The 12709-nt window shown below is 37.2% G+C and overlaps 1 protein-coding gene across 5 annotated transcripts in view; it reads right to left on the bottom strand.

Annotated features, from left to right (window-relative positions):
• Positions 1-1228: 1228 nt before the first annotated feature.
• ADGRL4 (adhesion G protein-coupled receptor L4) overlaps positions 1229-12709 on the bottom strand; it is a 135329-nt gene continuing 123848 nt past the window's right edge. For all 5 annotated transcript variants that reach the window (XM_033000722.2, XM_033000725.2, XM_033000727.2 and 2 more), the window contains 3 exons: positions 6485-6576; positions 4741-4909; positions 1229-4213 (listed from right to left, as the gene is read on the bottom strand). In XM_033000722.2, coding sequence (XP_032856613.2) covers positions 4151-4213; positions 4741-4909; positions 6485-6576 — 324 coding nt within the window. In that variant the 3' untranslated portion in view covers positions 1229-4150. The remainder of the gene's footprint in view (positions 4214-4740; positions 4910-6484; positions 6577-12709) is intronic.

Below are 12709 nucleotides of genomic sequence, written 5' to 3'. Positions count from 1 at the left end.
TTTTTTTCTTCCCCAGACTTTCTGTTCTTTTCACCCAGTAGGATTGCTGCTGCTGATTTTGCTGTGTAGCAGTAAAGTTGACGGAATTATGGTACTTTCCATTAGTCACATCTTGAAGCTTGTTTCAAACCAGCAGTTCCAGGACCTCTGGGTCCCATGTGTGGCTGTGTATCTGACTCTTGGCAAAGTCTGGATATTGCAAGGGCTATTGGTTCTCTGTAGGGTTTGTTCAGGAGCGTTGTCATGGAGATATGAAGTCTGAAAAAGGCAATACGGTCTCTCACGTGGCTGCAGTCTATATGGACAAGCTGCCCACTGCAATGGCCATGAGGGCTGAGCTGGCAGGGAGCCAGGCAGCTTGTGAAAATGCTTTAGCAAATTTGCACTTGAAATTTTGGTTGTGGTTAAATGGAGTATAGGTGAATTGATGACCAGCTGTTTTCAAGTCTGCATCTATTTTAAAGGCTTAATTTTATATAAAAAAAACTTTGGGGGATGACTTTGGTGACGTAGCATCTTCACTTCTGTAATCTCACAGCACAGTAATGCTGCATGTCCTGAATGTATGAGAACAAAGTGAAAAGAGTAACACAGGCTGGAGCAGGTTGTTGGTCAGGAGCCCTTCTCCCACTAGCTCTTTTCCCAAAGGAAAAAACATTTTAACTTTCTTCATGGGTTAAGGTTTGACTTTTTTATGTCATCTATACAGGTCTCAAAGAAGGAGGTAAGACTTCTCCTGTGACTAACTGGCATCTGGCAAGTGTGGTTCTGAACTGGGCTTTAAGGGACTACCATGACAAAGATATAAAAGGTGGTATTATTGCTGAGAAAAGTGTTGCTGGAGGTGTATCAGCTGGAGGAATCAGTCCTGCAAATATCTGTTCTTTCTAACATCACCATGTGTGACATTTCTATATGGCTGGTCAGTAAGATGCATAAGTTTTCAAATTCCTGGCTTCAGGGTACCACCATGTTCTGAGTTGAAGGACTGTGACAGCTGCAGAGTGGAGGAAAGTCTGAAATAAATTTGAACAGTATTTATGGTGTTTTCAGTGCCTATTTGCTTCATTCCAGTAGGTAAAGAGCACAGACGATCTGTTCATCAGCACAGCTTTGGCAGACTGAACCTCCCAAAGGCTGTGATGATAATTAACTCCTAAATGTTGCAGTTTCTTTGAAATACACTTCCAATTCTTTGAGGAAATAATTATTTCAGAATAAACCAGTCTTTCTTAATCCAGACCTTATTTATTATATTCTGAAGCACACCTTGAAATGCAACACTGAACACAAATTTCTCTTTGATTGGTTTAATGGAAACAATTTCTCTCTTCAGCAAGCACTTGATTTCAAAATGAAACCTTAACATTTTACTTTTTATCTGTCTTGTCAATCATTGATTTCTTTTTTTTTTTTTTTTTTTTTTCCTGTTAGACCCACCTGAAGATGTCATAGACCTCTCAAAAGCATGTAATATTAAAAGATGCTGAAAAAAGTTTTTATTTTTCAAACCAGCCAACTGGTTACCAGTTGATCTGACAAATATGTCACACAAATTTATTTCTGGAAAAACAGTTTGTTCAGATGATGCACAGCACTTGAGTACCAGTTTGCTTAACAAAATCATAACTAATCCCCAACTGTTATTTCTCTGATTTGATATTTCATAGCATAGACTCATAGAACAATTCAGGCTGGAAGGGATCACAGAGGGTCACCTCATCCACCTTCCTGCTCAATGCAGGATCAGGTATGAGATCAAGTTGCTGGGGGCTTTATCCAGTCTTAAAAACCTCCAAAGATTTTAACAAAACCATACAACCTCTCTGGGCAACCATTTCCAGTGCCTGATTATCCTCACAGTGCAAACATTTCTCCTCGTATCTTTCTGAAACATCTCTTTTTCAGTTTATGTTCATTGCCTCTCCTCCTCTCTCTGATGGGTTGGGGTTTGTGTTACTAAGGGCTGCGGCAAATAAACCCTTTTATTTCTTGTCCGTATTTCTGCATGCATTAGGGAGGATAATTACAATATCCTTCAGGCTCTAAGGCAGTGAATTTAAAGAAAATTTTTCTAAGCCTTATATGCTATATTAAAAGATGAAAACTCGTCCTTGCATGTGAGGAAAACAGAGTTTCGGTGAAGATCTGACCCAGAGACTGGAGAGCACAGTTTTCCTATAAAAGATGTTTTTTCATTAAAAAGACTATTGTAACCTAAACACTTTATGATATATTTTCTTTCCAAGGAACTTTTTCAATCTCACTGAGCATGCTGAAGTCATTATATAGTTGCTAGAGATGCTTCTTTGTCCAGACTTACTATAGGTTACATTTTTGCAGGAGATTAAAAATGATATATTAGTAGGAATCCTTTTAAAAGTACTCTTTTTAAGTAATATGTATCTGCATCTTTCCAAACCTGGAAGAACGTATACAACAGCAAAGGAAATACAGCAAATAATTCAGGACAAATAATATATAGCCATGAGAACTTTCACCACTGTATTTACTTAAATGAAGGGAAATGTCGAAATGTCAAAGCTAAGCACTTCAGTTTATTCACATAATTTACACTCAAAGGACCAACAGATATTTTTTTTTTTTTTTTTTTTTTTCCAGAAAGAAGGACTCCTCTTGTGGTTTCCAAAATTTTGACAGAGACATGGAATATACTTAATGAAGTATGGCACTGCAGTGAATACAATGAAAACCTTGTGTATATGGAAAAAAAGATAAAAATCAAACAAATTTGATCATTACAAAAAAAAGGCTTCCTTTAATATAAATAAAATTGAGTAGTGCTTTATTTTAACAGACAACATAACAGTGGGATTTATTAACAACAACATATTTACAGTGCCTCACTGTTAAGAATACTGAGCTTCTTCTGAGATCTTAGACGCTTCCTGAGAAGGCAATGTGGACTGAGGATTGCTCAGTGCTTCACATAAGCTTGGTGATAAAAGGGTGAAATTAAAGCATACTTTTAAAATAAGTAAGATGGCAAAGGTGGAACTGCTGATGCACGTGTTTATGTCCTGATCTGGCAAAACTTACACCTCAAGTACTCCCTTCGATTTCAGTAGATCTATGTATGCTCCTAAGGTTAAATGCAGGATAAGTGTTTCAAAATCAGGAGCCTCAGAGGAAGACAACTGCTTGACTCAAAGATGCTATGAGTAGAGAAAACTGCTGTTATTACAATTTTACATGGTATGGAGGGACACAACCTTGAATTTAAATCCATATTCTTCTGCATGGGTGATTTCTAACACTTTTAATTTAATCCTACAAGGTCTGGATTCCAAATATCTCTATCAAGTGACAAACTTGTGAAAACATCTTCTTCCCACAGCTTTCAAAATCATAGTGCCAGTTTAGCAGATCTCAGTCTTTTTGCAATTAAATAAAACAAGAACCAGATCTTTTTCAAAGTATTTACTAAATAATCTTTCACTTAGAAAATGACTGTCCCACCATTCTTGTATCAGATCTTACCTCAGCTCTTTAGATCTAAACTGTTCTTTAAAAGTTATAAAAATAAAGAATTGATTAATATACCAATATATATTTCAGAGTGATAAGAGAATAATATTAAACAAATTCCTTTTTTAATCTACTTTAAATTAAAAGAAATGTTTTCAAAAGTCTGTGCTGAAGCAGATCTTTATCTGTTGACTCTTTAATGGAACCCATTCCCTGCAGATGGCCACATATAAGAAGCTCATTACTACAAAAAGACAGTGAATATATTTCCACTAGCAAAGCAATTAATAAAATCTTCTGTGCCAGTTGGTTTTTGGTATCTTGCTTTTAAGAACTGCAGATATTTTTATATTAGAAACAAAACCTAAGACATGAAAAGTCCTGAGCTTTAGAAATTTGCTTCTTTCCCTGGTCTTCATTAATATTTGTTTTGCAATAATCCAGTTTGTTTTGTATACTGTTTGTATACAGTATAATATAAATGCTTTGCATGAGTGCACACGTATGTACAAAACCATTCAGTAATTCAGTTAAGAGATATGCCTGCTCACTAGGTCATTTCATACTTTCACAATACCGTATTTTTCTGTAATATCCATAACAACATCATCTAGATTGCTCCCTTCTTCCACTGAGATGCTCATGCATGTTTTCCTTCCATTTATCTCAAGCAGCCGAAACAGCAAGGAACGTTTTTGAACAACCTATAATACTCTTCCTGAATCTGAAATAAAAATATTGAATTAAAATATGAAATAGATTTATTGATAGGTGTATATGTCTTTAAACTGATTTTGTACTGTTCCTGTCACTAGATGTTTTAAGGTGGGGCTGCTTTTGACTTAAGGACACAATATTGAAGGAAATACCTCAGGGTAGTGTGGGTGAATGCTGCTGCTAACTGGAAAGACTGGAAGTGAGTTTTATTGCACACATTGTGTTATTTCATCTGGTTAATGGCACTATAACCAGATTTACAATTTAAAAAATACATTTTTCAATGTTTCATATGTTAGCTTTAAAACTGTGAGGAAATATCAAGAAGGTAAAAATTGGAGAGAGGCTCTGTCTCCACTGAAGGCAATAGCAAAATTTTCCCTCTCCCCTCTTGTCCCCCATCAATGGCAGAAGGATTTCTCCCTTTGCTCTGATAAAACATTTGCATCACAGCTCCACTTTGGGGCTGGGCATCTGCCTATGTAGGTACCCGAGGCTGCCTGAGTCGCTTCCGACAGGGAATGGGACACTTACCTTCCTAGACAAAACACAAAGAAATATGAAGATGAACATTCCCTGGAATGCATTGAAGATTGTAAAAAGATAAGCAGTAACTACGGATCCCTGGATGACATGGAGGACCCCAAAGATCCAGGTAGCACCAAGGAGGAACAGGAGAGCAAGAGCACCTCGGGCACAGGATCTAGAGAGGAAGAAAACATTGCGAACAACATGTGGGCTTGTGCTATTTTCCTTCCTTCACTGCTTTGGATAGTGAATGCTTCCTAGACATTTTTCTCACAGCTGCCAAGGCTTAAGAAGTGACAATGCATGGGCTGCTCTTTAGGGTGTGCTGTAGCACTATGCACGTATAAACTCACATATTCACTGCAGAAGAGCAAAGGATTGAAACTGGAGGGCCTTAAAACACTGCCTTCTTTAATCTTCAGATACGTTTTCTCTGGTGTACTGCAGCACCATATGATTTGATTTAAATCTACTGTTAGTGTAATTCCCCAAGGAAAAACATATGTCTGTTATGAAGCATTTCCCCATTTTTCCTCCTCCCCCTTATCTTCCTCAAAAAATAACCCAGAAAAATGTACAGTATGCTCTTAGGTCAGTACATGAGCATAACATCAAAGGGTTCCCAGGCTCCCTGTCAGGTTCACTGCAGAAGATGGTGTCAGTTGTAAAACTAGACTTTGCTTCTTTCATTCTTTCTTTAAAAAAAAAAAAAAAATGTTTTTAGAACACACATACTCTCAAATAGTTCCTAGGCCAGCATATTGATGCTTTAAAATTATAGGAACTGATTGGCTATGATTTTTTTTTTTTTTTTTCCAACACGCTGTAGAGCCATGCTCACAGACTTGAGCAAATTACAGCTTGTTGTCTTGGAAATGAAGCTACTGATTACTTTCTTATTCATTCTCAGCCCAGTCATTGCAGGACTTCCTTTGAACAACAGACATTTTTAGCACTGTTCCTCTGAAAATGAATAATTTTCAACTTCATTAAAACCAGCTCACCACATGAAACTACGAAGGGTGAGGAATAAGAGAAAGTAATCAATCAAACAATTGCTAAATCCTAACTATAAATCTAGTGCAATACATTGAAACCGCAGGAGTGTTCCTAAGCAACACAAACAGTAAGTTGTTTTCAATGTTCCCTGTAGTACACTTCAGCTTTTCCGGCACAAATGGTTTTCAAGGTCCCTATAAATCAGTTTTAAAGAGAGTGAGTTGATGGAAAAATCATAGCAGCATGCAAAGTAAAAATCCTGGAGAGAATCCCTCCCCATTGCCCCCTGTGCCACAGAAGCACAATGTCCTACTGTAGACTTTACAAATAACATGAATGGCTTGATTCTCTTATCACTGAATTCCTTGTTACTTCAAGGCAAATATTTTGGTCCCACTTCAGGCATGAGTTTTGAAATATGTTTTGGCTTCCACTTTGGCTGTGGAAAGTGCTTAAGAAAAAAGGACAATTACTTCTTTAACCTTGCCATCAGCTTTTATGCTCTAGTTGATATTGGCCACTTGTATTCCTTGTACACCTCTTACACAACTCCAATGTTATTTTACAAGGTATGGCTCAATGGGGATAAAGATTGAAAAATCTACCTCCAAATCTATATGAAGGAACAACAACAACAAAAAAATCTTTTTCCACAAATCTTCCACAAGATTAAACTGTTATTTCTAAGTACTCATCTTTGGCTGTATTTAAACTTACAGAAGGTAGAATTTGTATTAAATGGCAAACTTACCTTATATTTTCATAACAACTAACTTCTGGCTTCAACATTGCAGTGTGTCGAAATACTTTATAAATAATCACTCCAAAAGCCAACAAATTAACCTGGGGGAGTGAAGAAAGGAACTTTTAGTTCAAACCAGGATGCTTTTGTGTTTTAGTAACTGTTACACATTTAAATGAAACAAGTCAGATGATGAAGTTTCTGTGTATTTGAAACCTACAGAATCCAGTGCCAGGAGGGAAAAAACCCCATCCTTTTCTGATCCACTTCTATTAAAAAAATATGAGTCCTGTAAGAAACATTGATCAAACAGAGCTGTAACTCTATCTTATCCCAACAGTATCACTACCAACAGTCTGCAAATGCTTATTGATTTTATTGGTAAATCTCTTCAATTTCCTGCTGAGATATTTTCTCTAAGTAGAGATGTTTAAGAAGAGGAGAAAGAAAAAAGGAGAGAAAGAAAAGAGAAGAAAAGTGAAGAGGAAAGAGAAGACAAAAAATAAAGAAAAGAAAAAATAAAGGAAAGGAAAAGAAAAAGGGAAATGGAGAAAACTAAAAAAGCCCCTTCCCCCCATGGATTTTCTATTGTACAGTATCGTGTAGATCTTGACAAAATGTATGTCTTTTGTTGCTGAATAACATTAATAACATCATATGTTCTGAGGTCTTTGGGGTGTGAAAACTTTCAAGTGACACAAAAAAACTTTGAGGCTTACACAAAGAATTTTTAAAAAACTAACTTTTGTTGAAAGGCTCCTTGCTGCGTATTCTCTCATATTTTATGTTTGCTTCATAGGTGAATAATTTCAGTATATTGTTTTTTTTTGTTTGTTTGTTTTTTTGGTTTTTTTTCCTGCCTTCTTTATAATGGCATTGCTTTATTTAAGTTTGAAACAGAAAAAAGCAACTAGAAGAAGCAGTTTTGCAAATGAAGCTCAATTATGGTTCTGAACCTCTGCTCAGCTAGGCTTCACTGATATTTCATTTAAATATATACTGCATTGTTTTAACGATGTGGATGGGCTTGCTTTTTTAAAAAATCCTTATTTTGCTTTGCAGCATTTAACATCAGAATCTATTTAAAATGTTAGCAAATGAAACAAATTTTAGCTAGATGTCATTCAGATACTATCTGTAGATCCTTGGTTGTGATCCCTTGGTTGGTTCCTGTGGGCTTCCGGCTGTAGACTGAACAGAATTAATGTCTTCCCCAACTTGTTTCTCCAGAAAGACTGTGTGGTTTTCCTCCCTCCTTCTTTTTCTTTTAAAAAAAAAAAAATCCTCTGAAATGAAAACAAAAGGCTGCTGTAGGAGTACAGCATCACTTTAAAAAGAATCACTTTAATTTGTTAACACTTGTTATGGATGTCCTTAGAACATTTTTGTTGTGTCAAGGGGGAGTATCTGATATTAAATGCAGTCTCTGCTTTAATTAGCTGCACGCTCATACTTTAATACAGCATAATGTATTTACAATTTGATATGACAGGAGATAGAGCTGATTAGCAGTTTAGGGAATTAATCCTTCACTGAATAACTTGTACTTGCACTGTTCGTGAGAGCTATTCTGAAGCTCCTTATATTTAAAATTATAATCTATAATATCTTCTAAACCAGCAATTTTTCAAAGTTAATTATAAGTCAGTCAGCAGTTGTGTGTAATTATATACAGACTTACTTTTTATCTTATATTTGTTGGTGAGTAATATATCAAATAACTTAGTGCACACACTGTAATCTGCATAACCCACCTAATATATTTATTAATCTGAAAAAGGTAGGGTGAAACGTGATCAGAGTGCCATGAGCACAGAGAATACACACTGCTACTTCAGAAACTGCTACCAAGATCTCAGCATGAAGCACACAACCAACCTTCCTCTCTGCCAATTTTCACCAAGATAGCTAATGTCAATGAGAGCCTTCCTATTGCCATTAATAGGCTCTGTAGGAAGCATTATGGGCCAAAACCACTTATCTTTTGGCCACATAAACCAGCTGCAGAACTGGAGAGGTTTTGCTGAGCAAGAATGGGGCAGGCAATGGGCAGATGTGGGCCCTTGTGGCAGCGGACTCCATTTCTCTTTGTCCCAGGGGGGCTCCTTTACACAAATACTACTTACACTGTCTGTTGCACAGGATAATAGGATTTGGCCCTCTGCATTAAGGTAATACCCATTAACTATGATCTTTTCATTCATCAATCCGTTCTAATGGGAATAATCTGTACATATCGGGGGAACAGGAGAGGTTAACACCAGCTTGTCGGAATCAGCTGCCAGAACACAATTATTGTACAATACATCTCAGGTAGCCTCACAGGAGGTAGTGTTACAGGGTAATGAGGGTGAGCTTAACTTCTGAAATACCCAGTCATTTCCAAGATTTATTAAAGTCTTAAATAAGTTTTTGCCCCATTTTGAAGCACTCTATTAATAAAAAATGTCTATAGCTAAGTGCATAGACTGCCTTTACACAATGTTCAGTGTCTCAAAAGACTTTTAGGCAACATACTATTGGTTTTGTTTTTTCCATTTTCTTTTTTTTTGTTTTGGTTTGGTTTTATTTTTTTTTTTTTTTATTTTCAACATATGTTAGAGGCCTCTGGAACTGCATTTTGTCTTTCGGGGGACAAAATAGGTAACAGCAAAGTAATTGTGAGTATTCTGTGACACAGAAATTCAGCAAAACTTGAGGGAAAACAATAACATGAACTCATAGGAAATCCAGGACAAAAAAGAGCTAATGTGAATAGTGTGTGAAGTGTGGCCTTTAGAGAAAACTGGTAATCCAACAGGTATCCTAAACTTGACATATTCTGCTTCTGCCTGATACTCTATGTTTTTTGCTATGAACATACCAGTAGCCTCAGCTATTTCTGGAAAATGTAGAGTAAAATGTTCACATTGGACAGTTGGACTGAATAGGACTAAAGGGGAAATTGCCTTTATATAACTGATAGCCCCCAAAAGCCATACATATATCAGTAAATGGGATGGGAAGTCAAATCACCCAAAATGCTTGGGCAAAGATACAACCCCTTAAGACATTTGAATTTGTATCCAAAACAGCTTCAAATGAGTAGAAATGGAGGAGGTAGGCTGTAACAGTAATCTAAAATATAGATAGGCACAAGGAATACTGGATCCCCAAATCTTCCAGCTGGTAAAAACTGAGGGACTTCTATATGATAGTCTCTGAAATATCTAAAAGGCTTCAGCTGCTACTTATAGCCAAATACTGTGTATTATACTTACTTTGGTTGTAATCGTGTGTTTTCATTTTTGCAATTAAAGCACAATCTTCAGATATTGTTTAATAAACCTTCCATGGTGTTATAATTAAGCCTGCCTTAAGGTGACAGGCAAGGTGAATGAGAATGAAATGGCAAACATAAGGCACGCTGTCTCTGGGGAAGCAGCAAGCTGGAGTAGAGCAAGATGTGCAGGCAACTGTGAAGCCAAGCTCAGGACAGGCTTTGCACAGGCCTGGAAAGGGCTGGCCTGGGGACTGCCGCTGCCACACACCGGCTTTGGGGAGAAGTTACCTGTATAATGAGCAAAGCTACTCTGCAGCTTTGGGCAAACCCAAATCATGAAGTGTTGTGGCATGGCCACAGTTTTATCAAATGAATAACGACATTTCAGTGTGACATGGTAAGTTCTTGTGCCTTTGTTTTCAGTGTTATTACATGGCTGAGCAGTCAGAGAAACTGCTGCATGTCCTGAGAGGGGCTTCTTGGCAAATGTAATAGGCTAAAGGGGAATTGCATTGATTCCAAGCCCAGAACTGAATTCTTTTTTTTGTTTTGTTTTGTTTTTATTTAACAAACCACCTCAAACTGCTATTGGGTAAACAGTGCACTCAGTCGTTACTATTTCACAAAGGAAACCTCTGACTTTCTCCCTGCAAGCCCAATTCTGTGAGGTGCTGTGTATCCTCAACCCTCCCTCCCCCCTAGATTCAGTGGGAATCAATTTTCACTTAGCATGCTCAGGAGCACTACAGGACTAATTTTAATAATTAATCTATCGCTTTTTTTTTTTTTTTTTTTTTTTTTTTTAAGTGGTTAATCAAACACAAGGGCTGGTATAGGAACAGCCTCCGTTCATATCATCTTCAGGGAATCATTTCTCCTTAAAGATATTTGTAAAAGTATTTCTAGCATTCTTAAATTCTCAAAATTGGTATATTTAAGAACAAATGGTAGGAAACTTAAAAAATATTTACATGAAATAGACATTAAATAAGGGTGATTATTAGGATCGCATTGAATCAAGATCCTGTAGATATAGTAAATACATTTATGTATCTGTATAACCCAGGATAATCTCCAAGGAGCCACAAATCAAAATGAGCTAGGTTTTAATGTACACCCGTGACTGAGTTTAAAGGGAGGATGGTAAGTGTTTGTCACATCTCTCTTGGGGAGATCACCTGTGTGAAGGGTCATAAGGATTTAGGACTCTGGAGTGACTTCTGGCCCCATTAAACCAAGGCCAGAACACCTATTAAATGTTAAAACTCTCACTGTCTCCAGCGTTGTCAAGACTTTACTTCTACACATCATAAAGAGCAGCAGTCTCAAGGCACTCGAAGTCACAAGTGCATGGGCAATAGTGGACACTGCTGTGGGTTTTGCTCTGCTGATTAGCACTTGCATGTATCATGGATGCACACTGTGGTATAGAGCAGTATAATAAATTTTCCTGCAGCTGTGTTTTGGAGGTCTCCATGGTATGGTTCCCATGTTTGCAACTGTGATGCTGGTGGGTAAGATACAGCAGGCATGCAAGGAAGAGTTAAGAGCTGTCTGGAGCGCTACAAGTCCTAGCATCAGACCTGACCCTCAACCACAGCATCGGTCTGCATAATTTCCTGTTGTAAAGAAATCCACAGGAGAGAAAAAGCAATTGCAAATTCAAAGAAATTTCCTGGTGCTCTTCTAATCGTCTTGTCAAAAATAAGGAGGTTTTGCCAAAGGAATTTAGCCTGGGGAGCTCTGTTCAATCAATCACATGTATTTTAGGATAGGATGGGAAAAACTGTGCGTGGTGTTAACCTACCTCCAACTAGATCTGGGATGGCTCTGTAAATCTGTTTGCAGATTTGCATCCCTCCTTTTATCTCAATACTACCATGGCTAACTGAACAGTGTACTTCTGCACAGGCTTCTGTAATGAAGAAAAAGTGACCAGTGGTGGGCATGGGTAGAGCAAGTTACTGCTGCTTTGGCTTCTACTCCTAGCAGTTCTGGGACCACCACAGCAGAATTTCACCCCTCTGCACTTTGTAGAAGAAAATAATAGAGATGTACGCATATCAAGACGTAATAATATTTTCCTAAGATGAGGATCCAGAAGAGCACTGAGAAACAAGCTCATCTATTGTCTAAGCAAATTACAAACTTCTCTATTATTAACTGTATTTTGCAAACAAAGTGATAATATAAAAATGAGCACATAGGTCCTAAAATGCTAAATGTTCCAAGCTACTGGAGTTCTGCTAATAGCACATTGCTTAACAACTGCTATATTTAAAGTAGGTCCTTAATTCCAGTGTTAAATGTACGTATCTTACATACTGAAAGAGTAACATAATGTTCTATCCTCAAGTAAATATGATGTTAGAGCTTCACACTGCATGAAACACTCTCTATGTAGGTACAGAATGATAGTTATTTTTAGCTGAGAACTGAATGGTATGAAATGCACAAAATTTAATAAAGCACGCAAAACATCTGCCTGCAAATGAAAATATTTGCACTCATGTTGAAGAGTTGTAGTTTCTTTCATAATTAATTACAATTAAACTGTAAGCTACCGAGTGAAGTGATATATCATCATTTTGCCCCATCAAGATAGCTGACAGCTGTCAAATTTGGCAACTTTTTTTTTCCTTCCTACCCCCCTCCCTTTTTTTAACCAAGACAAAAGAGCACTTGAAAGCTCAGAGGGAAATGGTACATCTATCATGGCAGTAGCTGACTTAGCACCTGGACATCTGGTAAAATGAAACAGATCAGGATGAGAGGTATTGAAAAAATCTGAACGTCAGTTCATTAGCACTAAAAGACATTTACTGTTTTAGACTATACTTTCACCAGAAAAGGCTTGCTGACTAGGATAGCTTTTCTGATTAAAACCAGAAAGAACACCTCTGAACAATGAAAATCCCCGTGGACAGGGCATTTATCCAGGATTTTGGAGATATGGGCACAATTTTCTGTTA

The sequence above is a fragment of the Tyto alba genome, unplaced genomic scaffold (assembly GCF_018691265.1).
Source record: "Tyto alba isolate M040663 unplaced genomic scaffold, T.alba_DEE_v4.0 Super-Scaffold_1000006, whole genome shotgun sequence".
NCBI classification, from domain to species: Eukaryota; Metazoa; Chordata; class Aves; order Strigiformes; family Tytonidae; genus Tyto; species Tyto alba.
The sequence above is the reverse complement of the archived record's forward strand: the minus strand, read 5'-3'. Positions and strand labels throughout refer to the sequence as shown.